The sequence below is a fragment of the Lampetra planeri genome, chromosome 1 (genome assembly GCF_965212315.1).
Source record: "Lampetra planeri chromosome 1, kcLamPlan1.2.h2, whole genome shotgun sequence".
NCBI lineage: Eukaryota > Metazoa > Chordata > Hyperoartia > Petromyzontiformes > Petromyzontidae > Lampetra > Lampetra planeri.
In genome coordinates, this window is record NC_136107.1 from 37,303,067 (window position 1) to 37,317,123 (window position 14,057).

Sequence of the window (14,057 nt, forward strand, 5' to 3'; positions counted from 1 at the left end):
TTATTCAAATACATTAAAGAAGCACCATGACATCACCATCAACATCATTTACGTAAAGATCACATCCGCCTCCAAATGGCGCAAGCTCTACTTCGCTCGCCGAACCAAGCTCTCATCTTAGCCGTCCGCGTTTAGAACGTCCCTGGCCCCAACATGCGGGCTAAAATCCCCCTATTTCGCATTGTCATATTTTTCTACAAATGTGGAATGCGGACGAAGTAGTCAAGGTTGATGTCACGGGCCATCACGACGGCACGCGCGCGCGCGCGCACGCACGCGCACAGCAGTGGCCGTTCGTTTAAGTGATCTCCAAGAGGCCTGCTAATGGCAACATTTCATAAATTATTGACATTTGTGCGAGAGCAAATAAATAAATAATCGCTGAAATGAAGGTCGCTCGTTATATTGCGGTGGGGGAGAGAAGGAGGATGGAGGAAGAGGAGGAGGAGGAGGAGGAAGCGAGATGCGAGGCGGAGGGGAGCAAAGCGACGGCGGGTGTCAAGGCCGAGGAATACAACGCGCGGACGAGCGAAAGACAGGCAAACACAAAGACCACCAGGCGGACACAAAGGCAGACACATCAGTATACAGGCGGGGGGAAACAGACAGACAGGCAGGCAGGGTTAACAGACAGATAGAGAGAGAGATCGTCTGACAGGCATGCAGACAGTCAGTAGATTTGATAGGCAGATACTCTTAGTTTTTGTCGGTAAAGTCACGTAGTTAAAAATAAAAATGAATAATAAAATAGAAATAATAATAGAAATAAAATAATAAATCACGACGTTTTGGGGGCAACACAAGTCGTGATTTGTTATTTTATTTCTATTATTATTTATATTTTTTTATTTTTTGTTTTTACTTTTTACCTACGTGACTTTACTGAAAAAAACAAAGAATATTAATTCTTGCAGTCACGAAAACTTCTAATCTAGAATTGATAGGCAGACCCAGGCTGACGAACATACCTGTAGGGTTGGCAAGCGAACGTACAGGCAGACGTACGCACTGACAGACAGACAGACAGGCAGACCGACAACGCAAATAGACCCGCAGATAGGCAAATCGGCAGACAGACAACTCAGCAGAAAGACGGGAAAACAGACGCGCGGACCGAACAGGCAGACAGATAGCCATGCGCATAGGTAGACGGACGTGTAAGCAGCCAAGCAGGTTCAACAGATTTCGATTTAAAGCTTTCGTGACTGCAGGGATTCATCTTCTTGGTTCTTTCGGTAAAGTCACGTAGAAGGGAAGTAATACAATAATAATATTTTATAAAATAATAATATTTTATTACTTCCCTTCTACGTGACTTTACCGAAAGAACCAAGAAGAGGTTCAACAGACTCACAGAGCGCATCACAGGCGCGCCGCCGACACACAGGCAGACAGACGGCCAGGCAGACAGTCAGACAGGCAGGCATCTCAGGCGCCGTGGCAGAGCCGCGCTCAGAGTCTCCAGGGGTGGGATGGGGGTGGGCGGGGACCCAGGGGAGCCGCGGCCGATCTCGTAGCCGGCTACGTCTGCCGTCTCCTCGTCGTGGCGGCTGGGGAACGACTTCGCTTCCCGTAGCGCGCCACGGCTCCCGTGTGCGATGTCATCCTGCACGCGTGAAGCTGTCCGTCTGCACGCGTGAGCGAGTGCGCACCGCGCTAATGAACTCCCCCCCCGCACTCCCGTTCACCGGAGTTCGATTCCCGCTCGCGGGCAACGACGGTGCCGAATATTTGAACCGGTCCTGAGTAGCTGATGCAGGTGTGTGTGTATTTGTGTGTGTGTATGTGTGTGTGTACATGGTGGGGAGCGGTGGTGTAGCGGTTAGCGCGCTGCGCTACGAACCCGGCGACCCGAGTTCGATTCCCGCTCACGGCCAACACCAGTTATGATTATCTGAACCGGTCCTGGGCCTCCCCTAGGTCGACTCAGCCTCAAATTAGGACCTGGTGTGGTGTGTAAACATCATCTCTGGGAAGACAAAGGCGGCCGCTGCGCAATGCTGGCCATACCCGTACCCCGAGTGCGCCGCGTCGGCCTTCATAGGTGCTCGCTAACAGCACGTGTCCATATCAGCCGAGTCGATACGGAAGATCGCGTTGGCAATCAAAGTGTACCTAGCTTGGCACAAGCGCTGTGATGACCGTTATGCATTTGTATCCGAGGTGCATTACCTCTGGCTGTGTGCGCACCGCGAACCACTGCACCACAGCTCTACATTGATGTTTTCTTTTGTGATAGTCAACAGAATTACCTGCTCAGCGCTCATGCTACTGTTGTCTCTGCCCCTCGCCCCCCACATCCTTTTGTCACCCTGCCCCCCACTTCGACCCCCCATCGTTCCTCGCCCCCCACATATTTTGCCACCCTTCCCCCCACCTCCATCCACCACACTCCCTCCCGCACACATCTGTTGCCATCCCACATTTCCTCCACCCCCACCCGACCCTCTCCACCTCCCCTTACCATCCACACCACTCCCCAACCGCACCACCCCACCGCCCTCCCGCGACCCGTAAAGGGGACGCAGGAGCCCCCGCTGCCCCCCGAGCCCATGGCGCACGCGTACCCGTCGGGACAGTTCGCGGCGCCGTCCCAGAACGGCGTCGCCGCCGACTACGGAGCGGCGCCGCCGCCACCGCCGCACGCGGCGCTCCCCCACGGCGTCGTGCCGGACTACGGCACCGGGCAGCCGGGCGGAGGAGTCGCGCCTCCGCCCGACCACGATGTGGCCGCCGCCCTCTACACGACGGCGGCGGTGGCGCAGCAACCCCCGGCGTCGCATCACCACCACCACCATCACCAGCAGCAGCAGCAGCAGCACCATCAGCAGCAGCAGACGGCGCAGAGCGGCGGCACGGTCACGGTGAGAGGAGGAGGGGGAGAGGGGGAGAAGAGGTGGGAGGGGTGGGTAAGAGGTCACGGTGTCCGCGAGAGATGCGTGCGGAGGTCACGCCGCGTAGCGTCCGCTCGCTGCTCCAAGGACCACGAGGGGCAAAAGCCACCGGTCATCAGCTGCCACCGACTCAGAAACATAAAGACAAAGACCCCCCCCCCCCCGTGTAGCCTGAACAGGTTGTTGGGGCAAGTGCTGTTAGCGAGCACGGATGAAGGCAGATACGACACACGAGGGGATGGGTGGCTAGCACCACGCCCGACCGCCTTTGTCTCCCTCGTGGCGATGGTTTAACATCGCACCGGGTTCTCATTTGAGGCCACGTCGACCTAGGGGATACCCAGGACCGATTCAGATATTAGTCTATGGCTCTCTGTGCAAGTATATGGCTTTATGTGTGAGTCTCTGTATTCCATACGTCACCACGCCGTTTCATAGTGTAGGCATTATGTCACGTGTACCAGATTTTCAAATCATTTTTACTGTCAAAAAGTACATACAAGTCTATGCGTTAGCCAATAACGCTGTGACTTTAAAAAAAAAATATATAGGCACACGAATGACTCATGAATAACTCACGTTGCTCATCAGTTCGTTTAGTTCGTTGTGCTTGTGAGCCACTGCCGAGGCAGTTCCACCGAACAATTTTGTTGAGAAAGTTAACAAGGACTCGAGCAGGGGCACGTCGTGTTTACACGGGGTGACGGTCGAGTCTAACCACGGAGTGGAAGCCAAAGGAGCGAACGCACCCGAAAAAAATCACCTCCATCGTGGAGACGGAGCGATGAAATCAACTCGCGTGCACTGTGGCTGCTGGGTGGATTGTTGCGTCGCGGAACCGCGAGAGATGTCAACGGCTGTGACGGGGGGGGGAGGGAAAGGCAGGTTGGGTGGTAGGCTGTCATCCAGCAGTGGATCAATCATGGCTGCTGCTGTTGCTGCTGCTGTTGTTGCTGCTGCTGACAGCCCCGTGTGTGTGTTGTCTGTCTTTCCTTGCGCTTGGTAAATTGGCAAATGTCGTGCCATCATCGCTACGCCACGATCCATGCGCACGCGTCCGTCGGCACGTGGCCGCCTCTCGCGCAGCCAATCAAAGCGACGCACTCCGCCCCGGGGTGGCCACGCAGACGCGCGCAATCGCGCCTCCGCATAGCACGGTTCGGCGACGTACGGTGCGAAAGAAGTTCAACGTGCATGCGTAACAGGCACGGCGTGGGGAGGTCCTCATCCAGCAGTGGATTGGCGAAAGGACCGCAACTGTGTCCCACACGGGACACGCTGTGCGTCGATGCATCGATCGGCATCGACGATGACACTCACCGCAACGCCTGCAGGTCTCAGGGCTCGTTTTTAGGAGGGTCCTGCCAAGTGTGTCACCGTAGCGAGGGGGTGCTATGCTGCGAGAGTGCGTGCGCGCGCGTGTGTGTGTGTGATCCAAAGTTGAGTGATTTGCAGGTGGCTTTTCAGCGTCGGAATGCTTTGGACATTCCCAGTGACATTTTATTATACTGGTAGGAACCTCCTGGTTACACCAGCCCATAGGGGATTATTGTGTCCGTCCGTCCGTCGTGCATCCAAAAATGAGAGGGATGGGGCTGGGTGGAGAGGGGAGGGTGGGGAGGGGCTGGGTGGGGAAGGTGGGGCTGGGTGGGGGTGGGAGGGGTGGGGCTGGGTGGTGGGGGCTGGTCACCCCGTGGTGCCCATATAAAACTCAACGTTCAACCTACTCACGCCGGCTTGCGCCCGCCCTCACAGTCGGGCATATTTGCGGAATACACCACGCCGCCGTTGACCCTGGCCATTGACCGAGCAACCCAACGTTCCTACCATATCCCTCCGCAGGAATGTGTTATTAGCTAGCTGTGTGAGGAAACCCGAGAGCCCGGAGGAAACCCAGACAGAACGAGGAGAGAACATACGTACATGCGTACACACAAACATACAAACAGGGGTAGAACATACAAACTCCACACGTAGAAAGGCGCCCCGAGTGGGGAGTCTAACCCGGGTCTCTTGTTGCTGTGAGGCACGAGTGTCAACCCCCTGCCCTGCCGAATCATCCCGGCAACCACTAGAGGCGCTATCATTCACCACTAAATCGTGACTGCAGGAATTCACATTCTTTGGGTCTTTCGGTAAAGTCACGTAGATAGGTTCAAAGAAAATAACAAAAAAATTGCGACGTTTCGATCGCAACACAAGCGGTCGTCATCAGGAAAAGGATGACGACCGCTTGTGTTGCGATCGAAACGTCGTAGTTTTTTTTTGTTATTTTCTTTGAACCTATCTACGTGACTTTACCGACAGACCCAAAGAATCACATTCACCACTAGTCAACACATGGCAGAATTCTCGCGATGCTGCTGCTGCTGCTGCCTCGGCAGTTGTGCACAAGCACACGTGAAAGGAAAACGTTGATAATCGGCGACGTTTCGGGTCATGGCCCCTTCTTCATCGCACATAAAGTTGTATTTAACCGCAATAAAATCGGCTCGCAAAGTGGGCATCTTTACAATGAAATGGAACGAATCAGTCCACTGCTCAAACGCTCGTCAAGCCAACGCGACTGCTGCCTGCCGAGATGTTATAAACGCGTTCACGCAACAACAACAACAACAAAAACGTCAGCGGACTTCTCGCTCAACTCATTAGCTCATAAAAAGGTGCCCCGCGTCAATGTTCATCGCAGCTCCGCGTTGGCGAGGCGGCGCGCCCCCTACACACGCGCACGAAGAGAGCCTCCCCACCGTGAACCACTCGCGTAAGGAATCTATGGCTGGAGCGAGTGGAGCGGTGGGTGGCGCAGTGGTTGACGCGCTGCGCTGTGAACCCGGCTCAGTCCCACGGTATTCCCCGGATCATTAAGACGCCCCCCCCCCCCGCCCGCGATGGTGCGTCTTACTTTCCGGACAATACGGCGGCTGGCATCAGTGGCGATTTGATATCTGAACCGGTTCTGCCACGCTCCCCACCCCCCTCTCGCCGACCCTCCCCTACTTTACTAATCTGCATTGACCAAAGCGGTGAAGTATGGTCAAGCAAATCCCCATTCTATATTTGAAGCTTTCGTGACTGCAAGGATTCATACGCTTAGTTCTTTCGGTAAAGTCACGTAGGTAAAAAATTAAATAAAAATGTAATTTTTTATTTTTTTTTACTTTTTTACCTACGTGACTTTACCGAAAGAACTAAGAGTACAAATCCCCATTGCCGACACGGCACCGAGAGGCTTTCGTTCAGCAGTGGATCGACGACAAAGGGCAGTGGGTTATAGTTTGGCCTCAAAAGGGATGCTGCTGCTGTGTAACGGGCATCACGCTCGACTCGCTATCCAGAGGTCCGCCGGTTCGATCCCTCGGCGCGGCAATTGATTAAACTGAGCACATTTCGTAAATCCACCCCCGCCTCTGTCCACCCAGCAATTGGAATGGAGCACATGGCACTCGATCTATCAGTTGCTTGCGTGCGGTGGGGTACATTCTGGATAGGTATACCCCCCACCCCCATCTCCTCTTTAAAAGATATATGACTCGCGTGGAAGAGTAGACCAAATACCTTCTGGCGGCCTCTCCACCAGCAAATGCCGTGAGCAAGCAAGCAAGAAAGACATTGCAGGTGCCGTGCCTTTGTCTGTTTTGTTTATTTTCTTTTTCCACATTATATTTGTATACAGAGTCCAGATGCAAATGCATTCCCCCAAGCGCGTTACAATATATACACGCGCATCGGAGGGGGCCCATATATCCACACTGCCCGCGCTGATGCCACAATCCATCTCGCTCCGTCCCACACGCCTCAGCTATTCTTATCGCCCCGTCTCAACGGTGGGAGTCGTCATCTGGCGCGCGTTCCCAACTCTGCCCGTTCCATCACCGTTCTTTGCCCATCGGCCCACCACCACCGCCACCGCCATCATCATCCATCCATCCTCATTGCCGCGGTGTGTCCCGTGCCAGCCCCCCCCCAGCCCCCTTTGCGGTACTCTTATTAACGGGCGATGCGATTCAGCTAACGTGCGATTGTCCTCCGATCCCCGTGTGTTTTCTCTATAATTTAGAGATGACAAAGGTCATACATTAGTGCTGTTGTGAAATGTGTACAATTATTGCCGTCAAGACGGGTGGGTTTAGTTGTAGCTATGGGCGGTTTAGTGGTAGTTACAGGTGATTTAGTTGAAATTTTAGAAGGTTTAGTGGGACTAACGGGTGGTTTAGTGGTCATGTTAGGTAATTTAATGATAGTGATGGGTGGTTTAGTGGTAGTGATGGGCGGTTTAGTGGTAGTTACAGGTGATTTAGTTGAAATGTTAGGTGGTTTAGTGGGATTAACAGGTGGTTTAGTGGTCCTGTTAGGTAGTTTAATGATAGTGATGGGTGGTTTAGTGGTAGTGATGGGTGATTTGGTGATAGTGGAGGGTGTCCAAATGGGAATCCAATGTCATAACGGGAGCGGTGGGTGGTTGAGTGGCAGTGCTGGTTGGTCTTGTAGTACTTTACAGTGGTCTAGTCTCCATCCTTGAACACATAGTTTATCGACCTTTCTTTAGTGGCAGCTCAGGGAGGTTGACTGCTGCCTCGTAGACACAAACGTCCTCAACAGACTTGTTCAGAACAACGTATCTTGTGGGTTCACTGCGGGGGCCGCTGGCCTCAGAGATGACCCTCTGAATTATTTGATGCCCATTCACCAAGGGGCACGGCGCGGTTGGCATGGTCTCTCGCGCAGGGAACGGAACGGGTGGCCCCTGCCCGATGTACCCCACCCCCCTCTTTCTACAGCAACCCCTAGGCCCCGTGGGCCGCTGTGCAGTTGCACCGCCTGCGCACCCGATAGCTTCGCCGCTGCCGTTGAACCTGCGGCGTTCGGCGATCACCCGCCGCTGGTGACCTTTTGCCGAATAAAGGTCAGATTTAACAGTGCCCAGGAAAGTTTAGCCGATATAATTAACGCGGATTAGATTATTATTATAATAATAATAATAAACGCCCTTCCATCTCGGTTCACGTTTGCATTTTGTTTCGAGTGCGCAGCGTTCGCTTAAGTTTATTTTTTCCATCTCCATCTGCCAGCGGAAACATTTTAATTGAATCACTTTTAGTAAAGAGAAAAAAAGTGAGAGAGAGAGAGAGAGGGAGAAATTAGATGGGGGTCAGCGGTGTTGGTGGCTTCTCGGTTAATTTGCGGAATTAAATTTGAAGCGGCCAGGCTGAATCTAGGCCATCTTGAGATGAAACGCTCGCAGTCATCTGTCGCTTGAGACAAACACCCACCACGCACAGCAGCAACAGCAGCAGCGGCAGTAGCAGCGGCGGCAGCTTCTCTCGCCTGACGGTCTTCATCCAAAACCATCGCGATGGATTAAACGGAAGCACGGAGTTCGCCGCGCGTCACCGCCTCTGCCCGTAATTGGCGTGGCTCTTTTGTCCGTTCCTGGTCTTTCTCTCCACACACACACACACAAAGTCACCGCCAATTTGCAGAGTGGCAGGTGAAGGCTGCTTTTGTGTTGTGGCTGAGTGGACGCGAGAGCCCAGGGTTGGCTAAGTCCGCGTGCCCAGACCAAATGTTTTACTTGCTGGCAACGCTTGAGTTGTACCAACATCCTTCAGTGGCCAAGATAAAAACAATTAAGCGAAAACATCGTTTAAATAAAAATAGCGATTTCATATGTTTGTGGCAAGGGGGCAGGAATTTCAAGGACAATTTCAGAGATGTTTTTTCCCCATCAGTTATTTTTTTGTGGGGGCTTTTCCGTGACGTACTCATCCTGCCAAGGGTTTTCGTGTTTTGCGGCAGTGACGTCACCCTGATGCCACGTGATCGCATCGCGTGTGTACACCAAGTATTTCATTGTGCAGTCAAACCAAACACGTTTCGGTGAAAAACAATGAGGAATTCGCAATCGTACGATCCATGAACATTCACCGCGCATAAACCCTCATCGTATGTACGAGATCCGTCCCCCTTTTCGTTGAACTTCTGTCGCACCATACGTAGCCAACCGTGTCTAATCGGAGGTGCGGGGAAGGACAACATTTTCCATCACGTTGGATTACACGCGGCGCAACCTGGGAGCTATGTGACACCACTTTCACCAAGGGTGGAATCGATCCGGTCTTCAGATCAAACTGAAACAGCAACAGCAAACGAACTATCGGATCGTCCGAAATTTTATATCTAGGCCCCAAATGGGTTTTGTTTTCATCGGATTCATCCAAACAAAAAATCTGAAACACATCCCAAAAGGAACACCAACGCGACCAGACACTGGCATCATCCGTAACGCGGGAACGCAGTACATTTTTGCACCACCCGTGTTAAACAAAACTCGAGTGTGGTCCCACGATACGAGTCGTCCCCCCCTCCACTCCTGGCGTGAAGCGATGGGCTGGGGTTCCACAGGTTTTCTGCGGAATTTAGTCCGTGAACGGGAGACGGGGGCCACGTCCCAACGCAAATCTGATCAAGTGTTGTTTTGGGTTACGTGGCATCAATGTAAATGTGTCGTAAATGATAGGGGGGGGAAGGGTGGGGGTGGCCCTGTTATTCTGACCCACAGTTAGATTTGACATTCAGTCATTTCATCGATTCAGGATCGCCGTTTGAATAAATAATTCTATCTCGTCAGCCTTCTGTTTTTTTATCATGTATCAATCAGCTCGCGCGCGGGTGCAATGCGTGGATTATTACAATCGCGGGATTGTGAGAGATAGCGACAACTTGGTAGAGACCTTCATGCAGCAGTTGATTGAACATGGCTGATGTTAATGATCAGGGCCGAATTTCCCACTGGATATTTTATGGAGCGCCACAAGGCTAGCTTTGAGTCCGGATTATCGGCGTAAGGCACTACCACTAAGAGTGCAAGTTATGCCTGTCGATAACAACCCTATTTTATTGTACGCCCCATCCCTATGCAGAGGTGAATGCACAGTAGACGCATGGACTCGCCATTGTTATCCATGCCATTGTTATCCATGCCATTGTTATCCATGCCATTGTTATCCATGCCATTGTTATCCATGCCATTGTTATCCATGCGCTCTTCGTCAACGGAAACTCAATGACTCACACGACAATTTTCTCTTCATCCCCGAGGGGTTTGCCTGCTCCTGGGTACCCCTCGCTCACCCCAACTGTCCCCTTGCTCGACCCCACTAGCCCCGTTCAGTGCCCGGGGTTCATTTCCTCACCCCCACATCCTCAACCCTCCTCCCTCACCCCTCCTTATCGCCCCTCATGGGGGCCTTGCCTGACCCGCCGGGGGTTTCGCGAATCCTCTTTGCTCCGGGACCTCGTCCCCATTAAACGCGACCTCTCTCCACCGTTCTCACTTCACAGCCGCCGCGGCCTCCTCCTCCTCCTCCTCATCCAGGCCGCCAGGGCCACTGATGATCACAAGCCACACGGCTCCCGTGTCCTGCGCTAGAGGCTCCGGCGCGTGTCTGAGAGAGGCGACCGCGCCAGTAACAACCATTACGGACCGTCGGCGTCGTGCCTGCTCATGGGCACCTCTAGGGGGGTTTAGTGGCGTGGTGGAACAATGCGGACGCTGCGCGGAGGATCACTGATGAGCGTGTGTGGGATGGGGGGGGGGGCGGTAGTGTAGTGGTTACTGCACGACTCTACAAACCCGGAGACCGGACTTCCATTACCGCTAACGGGCAACAACCAGTGACGATTATTTGAACCTTTCCTGGGCCTCCCCTAGGTCTGCTCAGCCTACAAAATGAGTACCTAATGCGATGTGTAAACATCGCCAATGGGGAGACAAATGCGGCCGGGCGTGACGCTAGCCACCCACCCCGTCGTGTGCCGTGCCGACCTTCATAGGTGTCAACACGTGTTCGCTTAGAACGCTTGCCCCAACAGTCTGTGGGATAGGTGTGAGATGGGTGAGTGTGCGGTAGATGGTTGCGTGATGATCAGTGTACGCGGAGTGGTTGGTTATAGTGAGCGAGTGAGCGTGCGAACGTTGCGTGTGTGTGTGCGTTAGCCTCAGGCAGACCGCACAGAGTTTCGGCTCAACACGTGAGCAGCACACCCGTAGAGATCTCCGTGTGTCGAACCATAGACACCATCGCCTCATGTGCCGCAACCTCCCCAGTTTGCCGCTCACCCCCTGCCCACCCATTGCCAATCGATGCTCTTCGTGACAATGATTATGGCGCTGATGTCCATTGGGGGGTGCGGGGCCCCAGAAAAATCCAACCGTGTGGACCCCGCCGACGCCTTCAAACTGATCGCGCTGTATTACATCTGACACCGTGACGCCGAAGCGTCCCCCCCCCCAAAGCGCGGGGCCCGGGGCAGGCGCCCCGATTCGTCATCTTCTACGGGACAGCTCTGGATGATGTTCCCCACCCCGGCAAATGACATCAACTCGAGCCTCTGTTTTTTTTCCCCGACGCCACATTTCTCCACCTCGTGCGCCTCCCGCCTCCCTCCTCCCCCTCCGCCCCCCACACAATCCCCCTCACCCCCACCCCTCCCCACCTCCACCCAACTCCACATCCACCTTCCTCGGACCCCTGCAGTTTCCCTGGCACATTCCCAACTCAATCCCCACGCTGCAGGCGCGAGTGACTCTCCCGCAAAACTGAACGAAGCGCAACCTCGTGCCGGTGGTGGCGGGGTGCATTGGGGGGGGGGAGTGGGGGGCTATGATGAAGCCAGCCACTTCGGCTGGGCTGGCGAATCCACGAGTTCGGTGTCTGAGCACAAGCCGCGTGGGGGTGGCGACAAGGGGGCGGTGGTGCAAATATTTCCGTCGAATCTTCTTTTTTGCACTCTGCTTTTGAACTTTTTTTTTACTTGAGCGAATTTTTGGTCCCCCCACACCCCCCTCCCCACTGTGTGCGCTTTCGTCATCATCTCACACAGCGACGCGATCCTCCGTGCGAGAGAACGGCCCGCGGAAGTGGATTTCACAGAGCTGCATTCTGGCATCTCTGAATGTGACCTCTGGTCCACAAAGACAAGAAAAAAGATTCCCTATATAGCCTCAATAGACTGTTGGGGCAAGTGTTGTTAGCACGCTCTGCCACATGGTAGCAATGTCCGTCGTATGGATGCACGTGCTCTGAGCTTCTTTCGCACCGGAGGGAGACAACCATGCTAATTGGAGGTGCGGAGTGCATGACGGTCAAAGCGATATTTTAATCAATAAACATGGAACTCATATACATTGAGAGCAGGACGAACGTTAATGCGATGAGCGATTTGTCTGTGTGTGTGTGTGTGTGCGGTCATTGGCAGAGGTGTGGACTCGAGTCATGTGACTTGGACTCGAGTCAGACTCGAGTCATGAATTTGATGACTTGCGACTCGACTTGGACTTGCATAACAATGACTTTGTCCCACCTATGAGATGTGGACTCGAGTCATGTGACTTGGACTCGAGTCAGACTCGAGTCATGAATTTGATGACTTGCGACTCGACTTGGACTTGCATAACAATGACTTTGTCCCACCTCTGGTCATTGGTGACCGGGCTGAAAACATTAACTCGGGAAAACTCGAGGACACGCTTTGATGACTGGCCGCTGAAACCTGGACACACACCCACGAACCCCATCAGTGACAGCTCGAAGCCACCGTAGCCACAGCTGATGCCGACTTTCATCTGGTTCACCGATGGTCTACACTATGGGAACCTCATTTGCCAGTAAAAATATGATAAAAAAAACAATTATCATATTTTTACTGGCAAATGAGGTTCCCATAGTGTAGATGCTTGCCCCGAGCTCTCATACTCTGTTGGTGCATTGTCTTTGAGTTGTGCGCCTTTTGGCGTCATCTGGTCCAACCCATGTGAGACTAGGCTCTAAGAAAAGCTGTCTCGGGTGTGGACCAATCAACTTCAAGGACAGTGCACATTATCAGAGTTTTGTCTTTTGTTTGTATTATGACTGCAGGTATTGCGGTCTATGCAAACATGACTCCTTGTAAAAAGGTGTCAGTTTTGTTGCCAGATAGAAGGGTAAAAAAACAATTTTCACCGATGGTGTTCGACACGATGTCCGACGTTTCACTGCACGTGCCGACAGCTCCTTCGGGAACTGCACGCGGCACAACCACAAAAAAAAAAAAACACTGCGTAGAGTAGCCCAGCACATCGCAACCACAACATTCTCACGGCGAAGTTGATGTTTAATTATACGATGTAACACAATTTTTGTTCCTGGGTAGTGAGTGTTATTTTTTAATTGCTCACGCCTAAAAGTATAGAAAATGTCTATTAGTCCCCACAAACTTTGCTTTTGTGACCAGGACTTTACGTGAAGGAATGACACTAATGCACACGTTTTCTCATTGAAAATAGGTACATTTCAAAATGCCACTGTCCTGTTTACAGTGAATCATTATCATTATTTTATCATAGTTGCAGTCGTTCTTAACCTGGGGTGCACGCACCGCCTGGAGGTGCGAGACGTGGCCAGATTTGTTTGAGAAGGTAAATCATTGAAATCGCGAATTCAGCACGGGGCACGTAAGTGCATCTTCCTTTGTTTCATCAAACCCCACGTTTGTATTCACATTGTAGATGTTGTGACCAAAGGGGTCCCAGACTGCAGTGAAGGTTAAGCACCACTGCGATAGAGGATGAGTGCGCATTGTTGGGGGTGTGAGCAACGTTGAGCAACCCTGTGGCCTGGCCTCGTCATACTAAATTTCGATTTAAAGCTTTCGTGACTGCATGGATTCATCTTCTTGGTTCTTTCGGTAAAGTCACGTAGAAGGGAAGTAATAAAATAATAAAAATAAAACAAAATAAAATAATTCTCACGACGTTTCGGCCACAACGCAAGCAGCCGTCCTCAGGCGAAGACCAGGCCTGAGGACGGCTGCTTGCGTTGTGGCCGAAACGTCGTGAGCATTATTTTATTATTCTATTACTTCCCTTCTACGTGACTTTACCGAAAGAACCAAGAAGACTCGTCATACTATATCAGGAAAAAGTTTTGCTGGCTAGCTGGAGGGTTGCTGGGAAGGAATGAGGGACGGAGGGTTCCATAAGGAGTTGCTGGCCGCTACTTTGAATTAAAATCGGGGCATCCTAAAAATACTGAGCGGGCGGATAGAATAAGGGCAGGACAGCACGTGAATCAAACTTGAAATACATGTCGAGGCTAATCGAAATGAGTCACGCTGAGATCTGCT

At 52.5% G+C, this 14,057-nt stretch overlaps 1 protein-coding gene across 1 annotated transcript in view; it reads left to right on the top strand.

Annotated features, from left to right (window-relative positions):
• Window positions 1-428: 428 nt before the first annotated feature.
• LOC144717998 (RNA binding protein fox-1 homolog 1-like) overlaps window positions 429-14,057 on the top strand; it is a 39,492-nt gene continuing 25,863 nt past the window's right edge. The window contains exons 1-2 of the mRNA XM_078593880.1: window positions 429-539; window positions 2,520-2,864. Coding sequence (XP_078450006.1) covers window positions 429-539; window positions 2,520-2,864 — 456 coding nt within the window. The remainder of the gene's footprint in view (window positions 540-2,519; window positions 2,865-14,057) is intronic.